Here is a 16260-nt window from a genome sequence, read left to right on the forward strand (position 1 = left end):
TGAGTTCGGGGCACTAGAGATGAGCGCACACATGTGAAGAAAATGTCTAGGATTGTGTCCCTTTGGGACATTTCCAAAGCAGCTGCAGGGGGGTGGGTGTCACACCCACATCATCTTCATCATCATCGTCCCAGGCCTCCCACACTGCCTGAGGTGACATTGCTGCATGAACTCTCTACAGCACAGGCCAAAAACAGTCATGATCGATGATTCATGGTGCACTGAGCTAGTGGCACCTGGAGCTCTGAGCAGGGGAGCAGGCAGAAGATGGCGTCCACAACAGGTGTGTGCAACTCCGTCAGTCTACCAGTACGACCGTTTCAACACTGGCAGTTGGCGGTTGGATTTGGTCCTGGCGGTGGTGGGGTGTGTCTTCTGCTGTGATGAGACATCTAGGCCGGTCAGACCTCAATTTGATTTGAGAGCCCTGGTGGGCCGCAGTTGAAGCCGGAGGCAGCAGACAGCGCAGGGCCACAGACACATGCCGTCGATGAGCCCAAGACCACTGTCACAGAGGTAATCCAATATCTCAGAAGAAGGGGTCCCTGACACGACCAGCACAGAGATAATGGCCCCGGATGCACAGCGGCCGGCACAGGCACCCTGTGATGGGACAGTGACTTGAGGTCAACTGATGTAGGGCCACGCAGACTGAGCAGTTCCTCATCAATATCGAAGGGGAATATGGCAGAGGGTCGCGGGGGACAGTGGAAGGTGTCCCCCAGGGCATGAAGCAGAGGGCAGTAACTATCTGGAAGCAGCAAATGGAGGAGTGGAAAGCGACTGCCTCGTTGCCACCACCAACTCAGCATCAGATGCATGAGGATGGGTACTACCGCCTAGTCCATTGAGTCAGACGCCATCAATGTACGAATAGAGCGTGTTCATAGTAGTCGGGGAACAGGCTTAGTGGCACCGGGGCTGAGTGGGGATGCAGTCTGCGATGATGCCGGTACACTGATGTGGACTTCTGCATTGCCACATCAAGACTCCGTGACTTACTGGACAGCAGTGTAGGCCGGAGGCAGCAGTCAGCAGTGGGCCACAGCCACGTGTCACCGGCTGGTGTTGAACAGGGTTAGTGGTACCACGTGACATAGGTTGGTGATGAACAGGGTTAGCGGCACCATGTTGTCGCAGGCTGGTGTTGAACAGGGTTAGTGACATCAGGGCAGTTGTCGGTAGTGTTCGATCACCTCCATCACGATGATCCTTTTTTCCACCCAAATACAATGCGTCATACTCTTACACCTCTCCTTGCATGCAATGATTTGTACTCAACCTTTGAATAATCGATGTACAGTTCCAATTCTGTGACCTACTCAAGCGCAGCGTAGTCCAAGAGCAGTAGTCCGTATGGGCCTACAGAATCTTGTGGCTGTGATGTAACTATGGCCTCTCGCCACCACAACGAAGGGTGCATAGTGACATACACTCACCCATAATTCATGTGCTCTGCCATTGTGTACTCAATACTCACTTCCAAATGTGTGACCTACTTGTCCGCTCTGCCTGCATTTGGAGTACGTCAATGAGAAAGGAATACTGCGAGCCTGGGTTGTGGAGGGTGTACTGGTCTGAGGAGGCTGTCAAGGTCGAAAGCCTCGGGCACCTGCATGTAGTGGGCCCTCTTCGACACACCAGTGTCGGTAGGTGGGCATTGAGGCCCGGGTGCGCAAGGGTGAGCAGGACTGGTTCGGGGAGCAGCATCCTGGGGTGCAGCATGCGCACAGGTTCTCTAGCAACAGCGCTCACGGCATTGGCCTTGTGGCGGGGGGTGAGGCGCCTCCCTGGCAGAGACGTTGGGCTTTCCGGAAGAGGACCACGCCCAGAGTTATGTGCCATTTATTCACACCCCTAAGCTGACACTTACGGGGGTTGTAACAGGCTACAGTTCCGCGTACTTGCCCACTGGCTGGGTTGACATGGTTGCATACAAGGCACCCCAAACACCAGCGGTGTGTGTCTCCATGGACATGCGCGTGGTCTGCTTACTGCAGTGTGGCCAGCACATCCACGATACACTTGGCATTGTGTTAATTGTCATTCATTAGTCCCTTGCCTCCTTTGCACATGCCTGGTCCCCACCTCTGCCGACATTCTGCTATTGTGTGTCCTAGGTGCCATGCGTTGATGGCTCATGTCCATGGCTGGCCCAGGTTCCCACTGTGAGTTGTGCTGTCGTGTCTGGTGGGTGTGCATGTTGTGTGTGAGATTGTGACATGTGCATTTCCTGTGTTGTGAGTTGAATGATTGTGGAGTTGAGGTGTGTGGTGTGTGCATTTGGTATTGGCAAACAGGCAGTGCATTTCCGTGGGTGCCATCCTGGTGGCGCAGATGGATGATGGACTGTCGGGAGGTGCAGGTATCATGCACACTACCTGGGTGGTTGGCTGCGGCGTCGGCGGTGATTCAATCAAGCACAGAACTTGTAGAGCGCACTACTTACCCGTGTGGGTCTCAAGGCGCTGCGGGGGGGGAGGCTGCTGCTACTGCTCGAAGAGACAGGTCTTGAGGAGCTTCCTGAAGGTGAACAGGTCCTGGGTCTGCCGCAAGTGGGTGGGGAGGGCGTTCCAGGTCTTGGCCACGAGGAAAGAGAAGGATCTGCCTCCGGAGGTGGTACGCTGGATTTGTGGGACGTCGGCAAGGCTGGCGGAGTGGAGCTGGCGGGCGGGGGTGTAGAAGTTGAGTCTGTTGTTCAGGTAGGCTGGTCCGGAGTTGTGGAGTGCTTTGTGGGCGTGGGTGAGGAGTTTGAAGGTGATCCTCTTGTCAGTGAAGATCTCTGAGGTGGGGGGTGATGTGGCTGAGTCGGGGGAGGTTGAGGATCAGGCGGGCCGAGGCATTCTGGATACGTTGTAGTCATTGTAGGTGCTTGGTTGGGATCCCCGCATAGAGTGCGTTGCCGTAGTCCAGCCGGCTGCTGACGAGGGCTTGGGTCACAGATCTTCTGGTTTCGATCGGGATCCACTTGTAGATCCTGTGAAGCATGCGAAGCATGCGGAGGGTGTTGTAGCAGGAGGAGGAGACGGCGCTGACTTGTTTGGCCATGGAGAGGGAGGAATCGAGGTTGATTCCTAGGTTGCGTGCATAGTCCGTGGGTGTTGGTGCTGTTCCTAGCGTTGTTGGCCACCAGGAGTCGTCCCAGGCAGACGGGGTGGGGCCGAGGATGAGGACTTCCGTCTTGTCCGAGTTCAGCTTCAGACGGCTGCTCTTCATCCTGTCGGCGACAGCCTTCATTCCCTCGTGGAGGTTGGTTTTGGCAAAGTGAGGATCCTTGGTGAGGGAGAGGATGAGCTGGGTGTCGTCAGCATAGGAGATGATGTTCAGGTCGTGTTGGCAGGCCACTTGTGCGAAGGGGGCCATGCAGATGTTGAACAACGTCGGGCTGAGGGATGAGCCCTGGGGTACGCCGCAGATGAGGTTTGTAGCTTTGGAACAATGAGGTGGGAGGCAGAACTTCTGGGTTCTGTCGGAGAGGAAGTGGTCCAGTCTAGGGCTTTTTCCCGGATTCCGGCTTCTTGGAGGCGTACTCTTAGTGTGCGGTGGCATACCGTGTCGAAGGCGGCTGACAGGTCCAGGAGGATGAGGGCTAAGGTTTCGCCGTTGTCTAGTTGGTGTCGGATGTCGTCTGTGGCAGCGATGAGGGCTGTCTCGGTGCTGTGGTTCTGTCTGAATCCGGATTGCGACAGGTCTAGGATGTTGTTGTCCTCAAGGTGGCGGGTCAGCTGTATGTCAGCGATTTTCTCAATGACCTTTGCCGGGAAGGGGAGCAGGGAGATGGGGCGGAACTTCTTGAGGTCGGTGGGGTCCGCTCTGGGTTTCTTGAGGAGGGCGTTTATTTCGGCATGCTTTCAGCTTTCTGGGAATGTTGCTGAGTCGAAGGAGATGTTGATGACCTTCTGTAGTTGGGGTGCGATGATTGCGTACGCTTTGTTGAACACGTGGTGTGGGCAGGGGTCTATTGGTGATCCAGAGTGGATGGAGTTCATGATCTTTCATGTCTCGTCGTCGTAGACCTGGGCCCATGATGTCAGCTGGTTGGTGCAGGTGGTGTTCGGGGTGGGATCAGTCGTGGTTGGGGCTGGTGGTGCGTTGAAGCTGTCGTGGATGTCTATGATCTTGCGGTGGAAGAAAGTGGCCAGAGAGTCGCACAGTTCTTGCGAGGGCGGGATGTCATTGGTGTTGGCGTTGGGGTTGGAGAGTTCCTTGACGATGCGGAAGAGCTCTTTGCAGTCGTGTGCGTTGTTGTCCAGTCGGGTTTTGAAGGAGGATCTCTTGGTTGTTCTGATGAGTTGGTGGTGTCTGCGAGTGGAGTCCTTGTGGGTGGCATGGTTGTCTGGTGTGGTCTTGGAGCCATTTTTTCTCTAGCATCCGGCATGTGTGTTTGGAGGTCTGGAGTTCCTCAGTGAACCAGGCGGCTTTCTTGCTGGAGTGGTTGATGGAGGGGTTCTTTAGCGGAGCATGAGTGTTGGCGCATCTTCGATCCACTGTCTGAGGTTTCGGGCGGCGTTGTCGGGGTCCAGTGCGAGGTCAGAGGTCTGTTGGTTCTCTGTGATTTTGCCCCAGCATCGGCGAGGTAGTTGTTGAGTGTGGTGGTGCGTAGTTTCCTTCTTGAATGTGAAGTGGATGCAGTGGTCGTCGGTCCAGTGGAGTTCGGTGATGTGGTTGAAGGCGACGTGGGTGCTTGTGGAGACAATGGGGTCGAGCGTGTGTCTGGCGGCGTGGGTGGGTTCAGTGACGAGCTGTCGGAGGCCGAGGTTGGCGAGGTTGTCGATCAGGGTGGTGGAGTTGGTGTAGTTGTTTTTGAGGTGGTAGTTCAGGTTCCCGAGGAGGACGTAGTCTGTGGAGGTGAGTGCGTGGGTGCTGGCGAGGTCGGCGATGGAGTCGCTGAACAGGGCCCGGGGTCCGTGAGGTCTGTAGATGAGTGTTCCTCTGAGAGTGGTCTTGGGGTCGGTGTGGATCCAGAAGCGGGGATGTTCGGCGGAGTTCATAGAGTTGTATGCGAGGGTGTGGACCTGGAGTGTGGCTTTGTGGACGATGGCTATTCCTCCTCCGATTCCATTTGCGCGATCCCTGTGGGTGATCTTGTAGCCGTCCGTCGATGTCCGGTGCCGAGGATTCGTTCCACCAGGTCTCGGTCAGGAATGCTACGTCTGGGGCCGTTGTGTCGAGTAGGTCCTAGAGCACGACGGCGTGTTTGCGTGCGGAGGTGGTTGGGTCCGGTCCTTGGAGGCTTGGTGGTTCTGTCACAGGAGAAGTTGCAGGTGTGGCAGAAGAAAGGTCCATGGGTCCGTTTCGGGCGGCCAGGAAGCAGCGATGGTCCCTGCCAGCTTTGAGAGCGAGGTGGGTGTTGGCGTTGTTTCGCAGTCTGGCGTTGCGGGGGGCGCGGGATCTAGGGGTCCTGGCTCTGGGCGTGGTCCAGGCGCGGACGGGCACAGACGGGCTAGCCTTTGGCGCGCCATCGGCGCACCCGCTGTGCGCGTCTGCTGCGCTTCCGCGCGGCATCCTCCATAAAAGGCTAAGTGGGAGGGAGGAGCAGCTGGGAGGCGGGGGTGGGGCGGCCAATAGCGGGATACAGAAGGAAAAGGGGGCGGGTCGCAGGGGGGCAGCGGCGGGGCGGGAAACAGAAGGCAAAAGTTGGCGGGCTGCAGGGGAGCAGCGGCGGGAAGCGGGTAGCGGCAAGGAGCGAAGGACACAAGATAAGCGCTAACACTAACCTGAAAAGAAAGCACAAATAAAACAGTACACGCACATAATCAGCAGACCAGTCAGTCAGTCACGATGCAGGCAGGCAGCACAGGGGGGCACACCAGGGGTGAACTCCCGGCGGCGGCAGCAGCGGGGTCAAGGCACACGCTCACAGGAGGAGCCGTGCGGCGTGGGGAGCGACCTGATCCGCAGTGCTCCACTGTTGCCTGCATATTGGTGAGATATGTGCTCTTTCTATTGCGCTTCTTGTAGTCAAGGGCCACTGGTAGGACATGTGTGCAGTCAATTGCCCCCTGACACGTGCGTGAAGCCAGCTGTGGTGTACACACCTCGCTTGGTCTCCAGCTGTTCCTGTGCAGTATGTGAAGTGCAGTTAGTGGGATACCATGCTGATGGTGTCATCCATGACCATTGCAGGGGACTTGTATTGGCCTGGCTGTGTGACTGCTCCATCTCAGGCGGATGTTGTTTGGTGGGTGCCAGAGACCAACAGGTGCAGCACGGCCAGCAGCTTTGTCTGTGATGGGATGTTGGTTGTCTGCTATGTTGGTGCCTTCAGCCTGTGGGCGATGGATGTCCCTTTGGGCGTATAGTGGGCAATGGCATTCTCTGGTGTTGGGTCTGTGAGGTTGGTGCATTTTCAGTGGGCCACTCTCTTCGTCTGCGCTGCCTCAGTGTTGATCTGGGGGGGTATGTGTCCGGGGAAGGGTGGGGGTGGTTATTGGGCCCTCTTGGGTGTCTGGCCCCTATGTTCAGTGGCTCCATGACATCTGTTGTTCTTCAGGTGTGGCTGTGGGCTGGTCTCCCTTTTGTGGTGCAGGCTGCCGTCCGACTTTACACCAGGTCAGAGCAGGTGCTAGTTTCCTTCTGCTAATGCGCCTTATCATCTGTTTTGTGTTCTTATCGCCGATCTGGCTGTTCGTTTAGAATGTTGCGGAGTGATGTTTATGCTGCTGGAACGCCTACTCTGCATCTCATTAGCAATAGTTGCTGGGGTCATCTGCGGCAATGTTTTTTGCGGCTGCTATTGCTCGTAAACTGGTGTTATGGGCAATTTACACCAGCTTGTGAATAGGGTGATGAGTTGATTGCAACTTTGGCTACGATAAACTGCCGGTAATTCGGCAATAGCTCATTGTGAATATGCCTTATAGGGTTCACACACACCGAATTCTTCAAAATGTATGCCTCGATTTGGTAAAAAGCTATTTCTTTATTCTCTCATTGCAGGGAGATGAGTTGCAGACGGTTTGCACCTACAACACATTAGGACGTCACAATGTAACATTGGTAAGTTCATTTTTAAAAAACACACTCTCATTCGCCATTATTAAGAGCATGAAAAGAATATTACCAGCTGTGTGTTTGCTCCAACAGTCAACTTTCGGTTAAATGTCAAAAGCTCTTTCAGCAAGGGGTTTGAAAGGGCTGTTTCCTCCTAATTGTAGTGTGGAATGGTGTACATCAAAAGTTTTCAATCCCATGTGATTGAAAAACTGGATCAGGTACCGACGAAGAAGATGGCAAATGGTTTGCAATGAGGAAAGGACCCTCCTGCGACTCAAAATCACAAAATTAAAGGCTGGTCGCAAACGTCAGTGCACAATTTGATACCACCATTTGCGACCAGCCTTTTAGTACATCTGGCCCTTTGTCTCCAGATATCTTGCAACTTCTTAAAAACAAAAACAGAGCAAAGGAAAAATGCCCCAATTCTATGGTCTCAGTCATTGAGCACAGAAAAAGGAGGGTCCTTCGAGTTCTGCTAAACATGTGCGCCACACAAATATTCCCTAACCATGTCACTAATAAAAAAATAAACTGAGTTAGGACCTTACAGCCTGTCTATGCATGGCCATAAGGAGATAGTAGATTTCTATGCAACTTAAAAAAAAATGTAATTTTTCCTGGAGGCTTCCAGAAAGAATGTTGAATTTGAATAATACTGTCGCTTTAGAGGTTGCTGCATGAGTCAGAGGATTGTTCTATTCTTTCAAAAGGTTTCATATGAGAGGTCTATCAGTTATAGGGCACAGTAGTATGCACCATGGAAACAGCACCGTTTCAAGTTGTGAGTGGGGATGAGGACATGTTTTCGGAAATCTTTATTCATGACTTTAACACCGATGTTGAACCACTCATGAAATAATGCATGTTCATGTGTTTGATGTCCCGCAGGTCTCTCCATCCATGCAGGATTTGGCCTGGTGTCATTTCCAAGTTCTTTCTTCCTACTCGTTGTTTTTTCTGTCTTGGAGAGTCACGGGTAGTAAACCCATTAGCCAACCTTTGGGCTTTTCTTCTGTTGGACACATGTTTTGTAAGCACAGGACTCCCACAGCATGATTTTTAATGGTAACATAGAACGGCCCATGATGGTCTGCCAGCTGATCCCTTGGTCAACTGCTCTCTATGCCATTCCAGAATCCCCCTCCTCACGAGAAGCAAGTTACCAGGGAACAGCAAGCATTCCACAAGGAATGTACACTATGAAATACAGAGTATATGCAGAAATACAACACAACTAAGAAATACAGAGTATACAGAGATACAACACATCTATGAAATACAACACGTCTAAGAAATACAGACTATACAGAGATACAACACATCTATGAAATACAACACATCTAAGAAATACAGAGTATACAGAGATACAACACATCTATGAAATACAACATGTCTTAGAAAGGCAGAGTATACAGAGATGCAATACATCTATGAAATACAACATGTCTAAGAAATACAGAGTATACAGAGATACAATTCATCTCCTCCCTTAGCAAAACCATCAAGATGCTTAGGCTTAACTCTGACACGAGAAGAGCGAACTCAAACAGGAATCTCCCCCGACTTGACATTGGAATCAACATTTGCACAGTTGGACTGACCCGGCGCAGCAGAGTCAATTACAATTTCATCAAGCGGAATTTCTTAACAGACATTGGAATCATATTGACAACTCTCTCGAGAATTCCCAGGATTATGAAGCTTCAACCATTCTTTTTGATCAGTGGTGATCCAGCGCAAAACCCAACTATTTGCTCAGGGATTAACTCTTACAATATCTCATAAATGGCCCATACACATTCACCCATATCCCTAAGGCACTGGGGGTCAATTTTGTTTTGAAGTTCAGTTACCAATGTCAATTATTAATTCCTATTCAAATTTTCTCATAATTATCTAACCTTCTAATCAACTTTCCCTCTAATGGGAATGGTGAGGGTCCCTTGAGATAGGATCAAGGGACAAAGAGACAGGACCCAGGACAGGTTAAGGACAAGAACAGCTAAACCTCCCTGCAAGTTCTAAACTACACCCCTAAAGATACCCCAATTATAGCAAAAAAAATTCCATATCCATCCCACCAAAATGGCAACAAATTGCATTTTCTAACAGCTGATTGTCTATACGAGTAGGTGGTTCTATCACCCTCTGGTGACTTCACCCCAAACATCTGACATCTCTTTCTCATAATTTCCGTTCTCACAGGTTTTTAAATCCTCTATTTAGAATACATTCAAATGTTTCAATTCAATAAAGTTTATTCAGCATCTCAGCATCTTCGGAGGAAGGGATGTCCATTACAATGATCATCCATACTCTTTGGCAGACGGACAAATGTTCCGTGACCAATGCCCTCCACCTTCAGGGTTGCTTGCTTGCTGATCAAAGCACTTTTGCTCAAGTCTGTCAGCTCTGACATGCTCCTCTTTTTCTCTTCCCCCTCCCAATCAGCACAGCATCAGACAAAATGGGTTTCGAGTCCTGCATACTACAGTACATGTAAATGAAAATGTATTAATTATTTGACAATGTAGTTTTCACCGTGTACCTCCTCCCATAACTATTCCCAGTTATTATTACATAGCTTTTACGCTGAAAGCGGCATACGTTAGTATTTCTGAATTGGATTGCATCAGTTGCGCATGCGTACTTTTTCTTTCATATGCGGTACTTACAGAAGTGTAGGTTTTATTTTGTTAGTTTACATTAGTGTAAGTTTGTGCAAGGCTTTTTCCCATTTGTGCATATGTGTAATGCATATTAATTTTTATTTCTACTTACTGTTAGTACATATTATGAGAGTGCTGCTTCTAAGCAAGTTTCGCCTTTATGAAACCTCGCTCCATCAATCCCCCCTTTGATGGCTTCCTAGAGCCATCATAAAATACCTACCATACCGTGTGCTATCTTTAATTTACAGCTCTGAGTCCTTATCTCCCTTTTCATCTAAACCTTACATCATTTTGTAATATTCTCCTTTCATTTCTTCTGGCTCTCTTTCTTCTCTCTTTCTCTTTTTCACCTTTTTTTTATTATCTGTTTCTGCCACCTCATCCCTTCTCTTATTCCTAAAACATTTGCAAATTGTTATCAGCATTAAAGCTATCATTGCTATGGAAACGAATGGTATTAATATTTTTCCTAGTAATCTACTTCCACAGGTATTAAACCATTAACCTTTTGAGGAGAAACTTGTATCCAGTCTCTCCAAAACACTCCAGTGAGATCAGTTCTGTATGTAATTCTGATATATTTTTAATATAGCCTTCTATCCCTTGACTTTTATCAGGCATGTACGTAGAGTGATGTTGAAATTGTAACATGCCACAGACTCCACCCTCCTTTGCCAATAGAATGTCAAGGGCAAGTCAATTTTGTAAAACCATTGATCTGATAGCCATTTCAGTATCTATCATTACTGGCCACCATTGTAATGAACACATGGTGTGTCCCCCTGTCTTTCTGCACCCTCTGTTCCTGCACAGGAAGAAATGCACTTCATGGTGCATTTCTTCCCGTGCAGGTGCATGCTGTGGTCATCCAACGACTGTGCATTTCTAAGGCTTCTTTGAGCCTTAGAAAGGCACCGGCCTGGGACCACCGCAGCACACACTGCCTGCCAGAATTAATCCAGTTATTCAGCAGGTAGTCTGACTTCGAGTTTGGCAGTTTTCCTGCAGGGCACTGGCATGGTGGCCCGCAGGAAGACCGCCAAACTCATAATCAGGTCCTAAGTGGAAGGCCTGAGTCAAAATTTGACCTTCACACTAAATCCTTTTTCTGGAGCTTTTTCCCTCAATGACCAGCAAGGCACTTTGTCAGGCTGGATTCGGTACAGGTTCACTGGCTTGGATTTCAGCGAGGTTGGGTCAAATCCTGGAAGTCTGGAGCTCTTGAGCATTCAGTGGGATGAACCTGAAATTGTTGGGTAGTTCCTATATTGCCAATAGGCTCTGCGCATTGGAATAATATATCCTATAGATGTGACGTAGGACTTCTGTCTACTAGGTCTCTATCGAAATATACTAGACTTAATTGTGAGTGCCAGCTAGCTCAGTGGACACTGGAAACTTTCGAATAAACAAGAAGGGATTCGTTTCTGAAAACCGTATAAACATGACAACTTTGTTTCCTCCAAGATAAAACTGATCTTCAGAGTTGTGGAAACAATAGATAGATATTTCACTCAGTCAATCGTGCATTCTTCGTTTCACCAGAGGTGCAGAGAAAATAGATAGATGGGCGTTTGCAATAAAAGGATTTATTGAACAGTCTTCTTTCCCAAGCATTAGAAATGAACTGCTACAATCGTAAAACTGGTTGTAAAATATAATGCATACAGTAGAAAGAGTAGAATAAAATAATACTGTAAGAGCATTGTATGGTTCCTAAACCATAAATAAATACATACATAAATAACAGAGGCTAAAAGTTCTCAACTGGTGCTTCTAAAATACGCCTACCCTGATGTACCTAACCTTAGCTTAGTATGAGGGAAGAAGTAAGTGAGGTGTAGAATAAATATAGTATTCTTTTGCCAAGAATGTGTCTAAGATTTCTCTTAGGGTCTAATCAGCTCTGTACCTTGATTTGGAATGAAGAGGGTCAGGCTCAGGACTCGATTTCCCAGCAACCGGCAAGGGTAGCTTGGAAACACTGGAGCTGGATTTATCGGCAGGAGAAAAGACAGCGTCTCTCTCAGTGCGTCTGCTGGAGGGTCGGCTTCCTTCGGCACTTGCAGTAGCAGGATGCGTCGGGCAAGTAGATAGTCGAACTGCTCCAAACCACCGTGTGCTTGCTAAGGCAAGTGCGGGCATATTTATACCATGCAGTTGCTGAGTTTGACGTAAAGGTGGACATAATAACGTCATAAAAGAGTCTCAGTTCTTTGAAAACTCCATGAGTTCTTGGACAAGTCAGTTCTCGAGCAAGGGGAAGTCCCTAGCTGGTGCAGCCGAGTTTTCCAAGAAATCGTTGTATATTTTCGGAACTAGTGGAAGTAGCCCTGCCATATTTGGACTGCATGAGCTATGCCTAAATATGGTTATGATTCTTATGCCTATATAAGGACATAGTGGTTTATACCTATATAAGGGCATGAATCGGGAAAATTACAGTAGGGTCCTAAAATGGTACACAACAAAATCCAGGCCAGCTCGAGAATAAAGGTAGCCATGTTGATTCTCGATGTAGGGTTTGTCACTTCATTGAGCTTTTCCCAAAAGTTGATCCAAACATCTGGAACTTCTTCCTGAAGTCCTTCCTGAGGGTTCAGATTGTCTAAAACACAAATCCAAGGGTCTGGAGTCTCCATGGGAAGTCTGCACTACAATTCCCATAATGCACTTGGCCAAATCCTTAAATAAACTATTGGATGCACTCCAGGATGGGGACTCTTGGTGGAGGGGATGCAGGTGGGATATGTTAACCTGTAGTTTGCAGGGAGTCCACTCCTTGGGCCTACAGAGTCATTCTGGTGCTGAATCCCACAGTGTGGCGCAGGAGCAGTCCTGGTGAGTGTAGTCCGTTTGGTGCAGGCCAGGGCGTCAGCAGGGCAGTCTTCTCTTCTTGTTTCTTCAAGCAGCGGATCTGAGGAGCTATGCAGCTCTCCCATATTTATCCATGGTTCCTGGGTGTCACGCAGGGGGGCACCCCTGGCTAATGGGATGCAGGGTACAACCCAGGTGTATGACCCCTTACTCCAAATTGAAGTATATTCCTATCCCAGAAAGCATAATTCTTTCAAAATCCAGAATGGAGGAATTCTCTCCAGAGGAGCTGGATGAGGGTAACCCAACATACTGGTGGAGCTAATTTTCCTTAACACTCCCTTTCCAACTCTCTCTCTAATCTATTTACAGAAGCTCCTGTGTGGCTGAAAAAGCCGGCTGTAGGGGTGGGCCTGTGCCGTACTAAAGTGACATTCTCCCCTTGAAGACCAGTTTGGCTAACCCTCACCCCATTCCTGCCATCTGCTCTGTAGCTTGTACTTCTCCACCCATATGAAACCTATTGTGTTCTCTTACAGGGCACTACACTCCTCAACAGGCAACACTGACACAGCCTGGGAGCAGGCTGGCCAATCAGGAGAGAGCAGCTAGAAAGATGGACTTTGGCTCACAGAAAAGAAAGTGTAATAGCTTCTTTCCTGTAATAGGTATTACACATCCAACAGTGGCAAGTTGTGTTTATTCTAATTATTAGTTTGATACCTTGAAGTATATTTTTTTACATGGCTCCTATCAATATTTATGTTTAAATAATATATTACAATGTTAGCCTATGGAGCCATTCACTACAATAGGGAAAATGTAATCAGCAGTTTTTCCCTCACCAGGGCATATGAAACATATTTTATAATGTTTATGCTTATATTTACAAAGCACCCTACCCGTGGGGCACCTAGAGGAGACCTTAGGGGGACTTATGAAAAAATAGGGTAGTTTGAGACTTTGGAAGTACCTGTAAATCCAAATTCGAATATGCATATTATTTTATTTTTAAAACAGTCTGCAAAGCAAGGCTGTTTTTAAAATGACAGCAGGCAAACCAGCAGCACACACACTAGTGCAGGAAGTCTGCTGGGCCTCCAAACCTCCTAGCCCATTATATACTGGAAACGTATAGGTAGGTGGAATCCCTCTAGTCCTAGGGACTTACCGGGTCTTCCAGTGGCAATTGTAATTAGACCATATACCTTAACAGCAGAGTAAGGGCCCAGGGCCCAATAAGCAAAGCCCAGGGCACAGTCAGGGTCAGTTACCACCAGTACCAAGCGAAAAATGGGGGTGATCAGGGCAAAAAGGATGACTTTCTCATATTTGGTTTCTGTGACTCTTTCAATTAGATCATGAAAGTATTTTTACTTGCCAATAATTTCACTTAGCATCATGTTTTCTGTTTCCCTTTGTAGATTGTGCCACATCATAAAAGCCATCAGTATTTGGACGATCGGGTCCATGGACACTCCAATGTCACTCTACTGCTTCATTAAAGACTCTCAAACTAGTGGTTCAGGTTCAGGTTTTTGGCCAGTTTTCATTTATTTTTGGGTCTTTTCCTATTGAGTTGGACATCTTTTTGCTTACTGTACCAAGTAAGGATTAGAAAGCAGTATGAGGGAGAAATTGTGAGTGTTCTTACAGAAATTCTTTGAAATTCCCAAACTATGGGGCATTGTCTTTGATAAAGGTGTGATGGAAAATAGACACAGTTCAGATTCAGTCAACAAGATTGCTAGGAGATACCAATAGATTTTAATGAGCTTGGACATTCATTCACCACTCTTTTAAGGCTGAGATGCAGACTGAAAACAGGCTTTCGATGATGGCACCACTATGAGCTCAAAGCATGCTGGAGACAAATATACGCCATGCAATTAATTACTGATCATTTCACAACATTTGGGGATACACGCTTTCACTTAGGAGTGCTCTATTATCCTACACTTAGATTGAGGCCTGTACGCTTCAATTGGAATTTCATTTATTTTTTATAGGTAAGATGTACTTCTAGAAATACAAAACTCAAAAAGTATTTACTAACAAGGCGTGCATGTACACAAATATTGGTTACAACTATTTCAAACAAACATGTTAATGCCTCATTTATTTAGACCCTCACTTTGGACAATTATTACTAAATGAAATCAGCCACCATTCTAACAAAAACACACAGGTTGCAATATTTCACAGAGTATAAATACTTCCTTGGGGTCTGATTGACAAAGGTAGTGTAAGTTTACTATTTTTTTGTTATTCAATCAATACATTTTGAGAGTTGTAGCTTTACAACTGCGGAGGCTCTGCACTCCGCTCATAAAAAGATGGGACAGGTCTATCTTTATATGTGCGGAGTCTCCCTAATGTGTATGTTGACTCCCCAGTCGTAGAGACACTACTAGCATAATTCCTTAGTAAATAAAAAACATTTTTTAAACGTACACTAAAGTGTAAGTTTACCTTTGTGAATCAGGCCCTCAGTATCTCAAAGAAGTGCTTCTGATAGAATTCATTGTAGAGTCCCAAAACTCATTAAAGGAATCTGATCTGTATCAACATGATGTACTTCACAATTGCAATATTCATAATTGTCTAATGCTAGTTATTCTTCAGCCCATGCAAGACTGATGGCAGTTCTCCTTACTCGTTTGTGGGGACCTCAAACAAACAAGGAAGGTTCGCAGCATCACCAAGGCTTCTGACAGAGTGGCCTACTAATTGCTTCAATCTATATAAAATCTATCACAGGTCTTGCAACAAGTGACCAATGTGACCGAATTCAGGGTTTGATCTGATGGAACAATACAGTGCAGATATGGTTTAATGTGCTTAGTTGAATCCTAAAGGATATGAATGTCGGTATGTGAAAATAGTCTTTACTCTTTGCTGGCCACCCTATGTATAAGAATCGTTGTGCCATAAAACTGAGGCCTTTGCATTAATGAAGGAGACGTTTATATATCATAAATATTGTCAGGATGTTTGTTGAATTTGTATGTTTCCATTCAAAGTCTCTTCAATGATTGTGCCCTTAATGGACCCAAAAAGTAAATTTAGTGTCTACCCTTATAATAACTATAAACTTTTTGTGTCTCTTTTATAAACATTGTGAAGGATTTTGTATGCGTGGTTTGTATAGAATTATGGGCCAGATTAGGATGGCGGGTGGATTCACATCCACCCATCATGTGAATGGAGATGGGGACCGCCCAACATAGGGGTCCATTATGATGACGGGCGGACTTTGTCCGCCCGTCACCATAGTGGGGAACGGGACCGCCCGCCATAAAGGCGGGGGTCCCGTGGGGGGAATTAGGATGTGCCCGCCACAGTGGCGGGCACATCCTGTAGTTTTAGCATTGTGGCGGGCGGTGCACTCTGCACCGCCCGCCACAATGCTAAAAATGCTTTTTTGCAATTGCAAATGCAAAGCGACAGGCACCGCGCGGTGCCTGCCGCTTTGCATATGCAAATGTGGGGGGGTACCATAGGTACCCCCCATGTGCCCCCCGACAGTGGTGTCAACCTGGGGGCCTTGCAGGGGGCCCCCGCAGCAATCCCCGCCTGCCTTTCCGTGGCGGCATTGCCGCCGCGGAAAGGCCTCTACTGTGTGCCATTGTAATATGGCTGGCGGTGTCCATTGGACACCGCCACCATATTAATCCATTACCGCCGCGGTCGACTTGCTTTCCGTCCGCCGCTGTCCCCTCCGCCATCCTAATCTGCCGGAGGGGAAAACGAGAGTGCTTGTCGGGCGGAT

The 16260-nt window shown here is 48.0% G+C and overlaps 1 protein-coding gene across 1 annotated transcript in view; it reads left to right on the forward strand.

Moving 5' to 3' along the window:
* Window positions 1–16260, forward strand: part of LOC144770841 (DBH-like monooxygenase protein 2) — a 323758-nt gene that overhangs the window by 180575 nt on the left and 126923 nt on the right. Inside the window, exon 9 of the mRNA XM_078655624.1 lies at window positions 6940–6999. Coding sequence (XP_078511750.1) covers window positions 6940–6999 — 60 coding nt within the window. The remainder of the gene's footprint in view (window positions 1–6939; window positions 7000–16260) is intronic.

Source organism: Lissotriton helveticus, chromosome 7, assembly GCF_964261635.1.
Source record: "Lissotriton helveticus chromosome 7, aLisHel1.1, whole genome shotgun sequence".
Classification (NCBI taxonomy): Eukaryota; Metazoa; Chordata; class Amphibia; order Caudata; family Salamandridae; genus Lissotriton; species Lissotriton helveticus.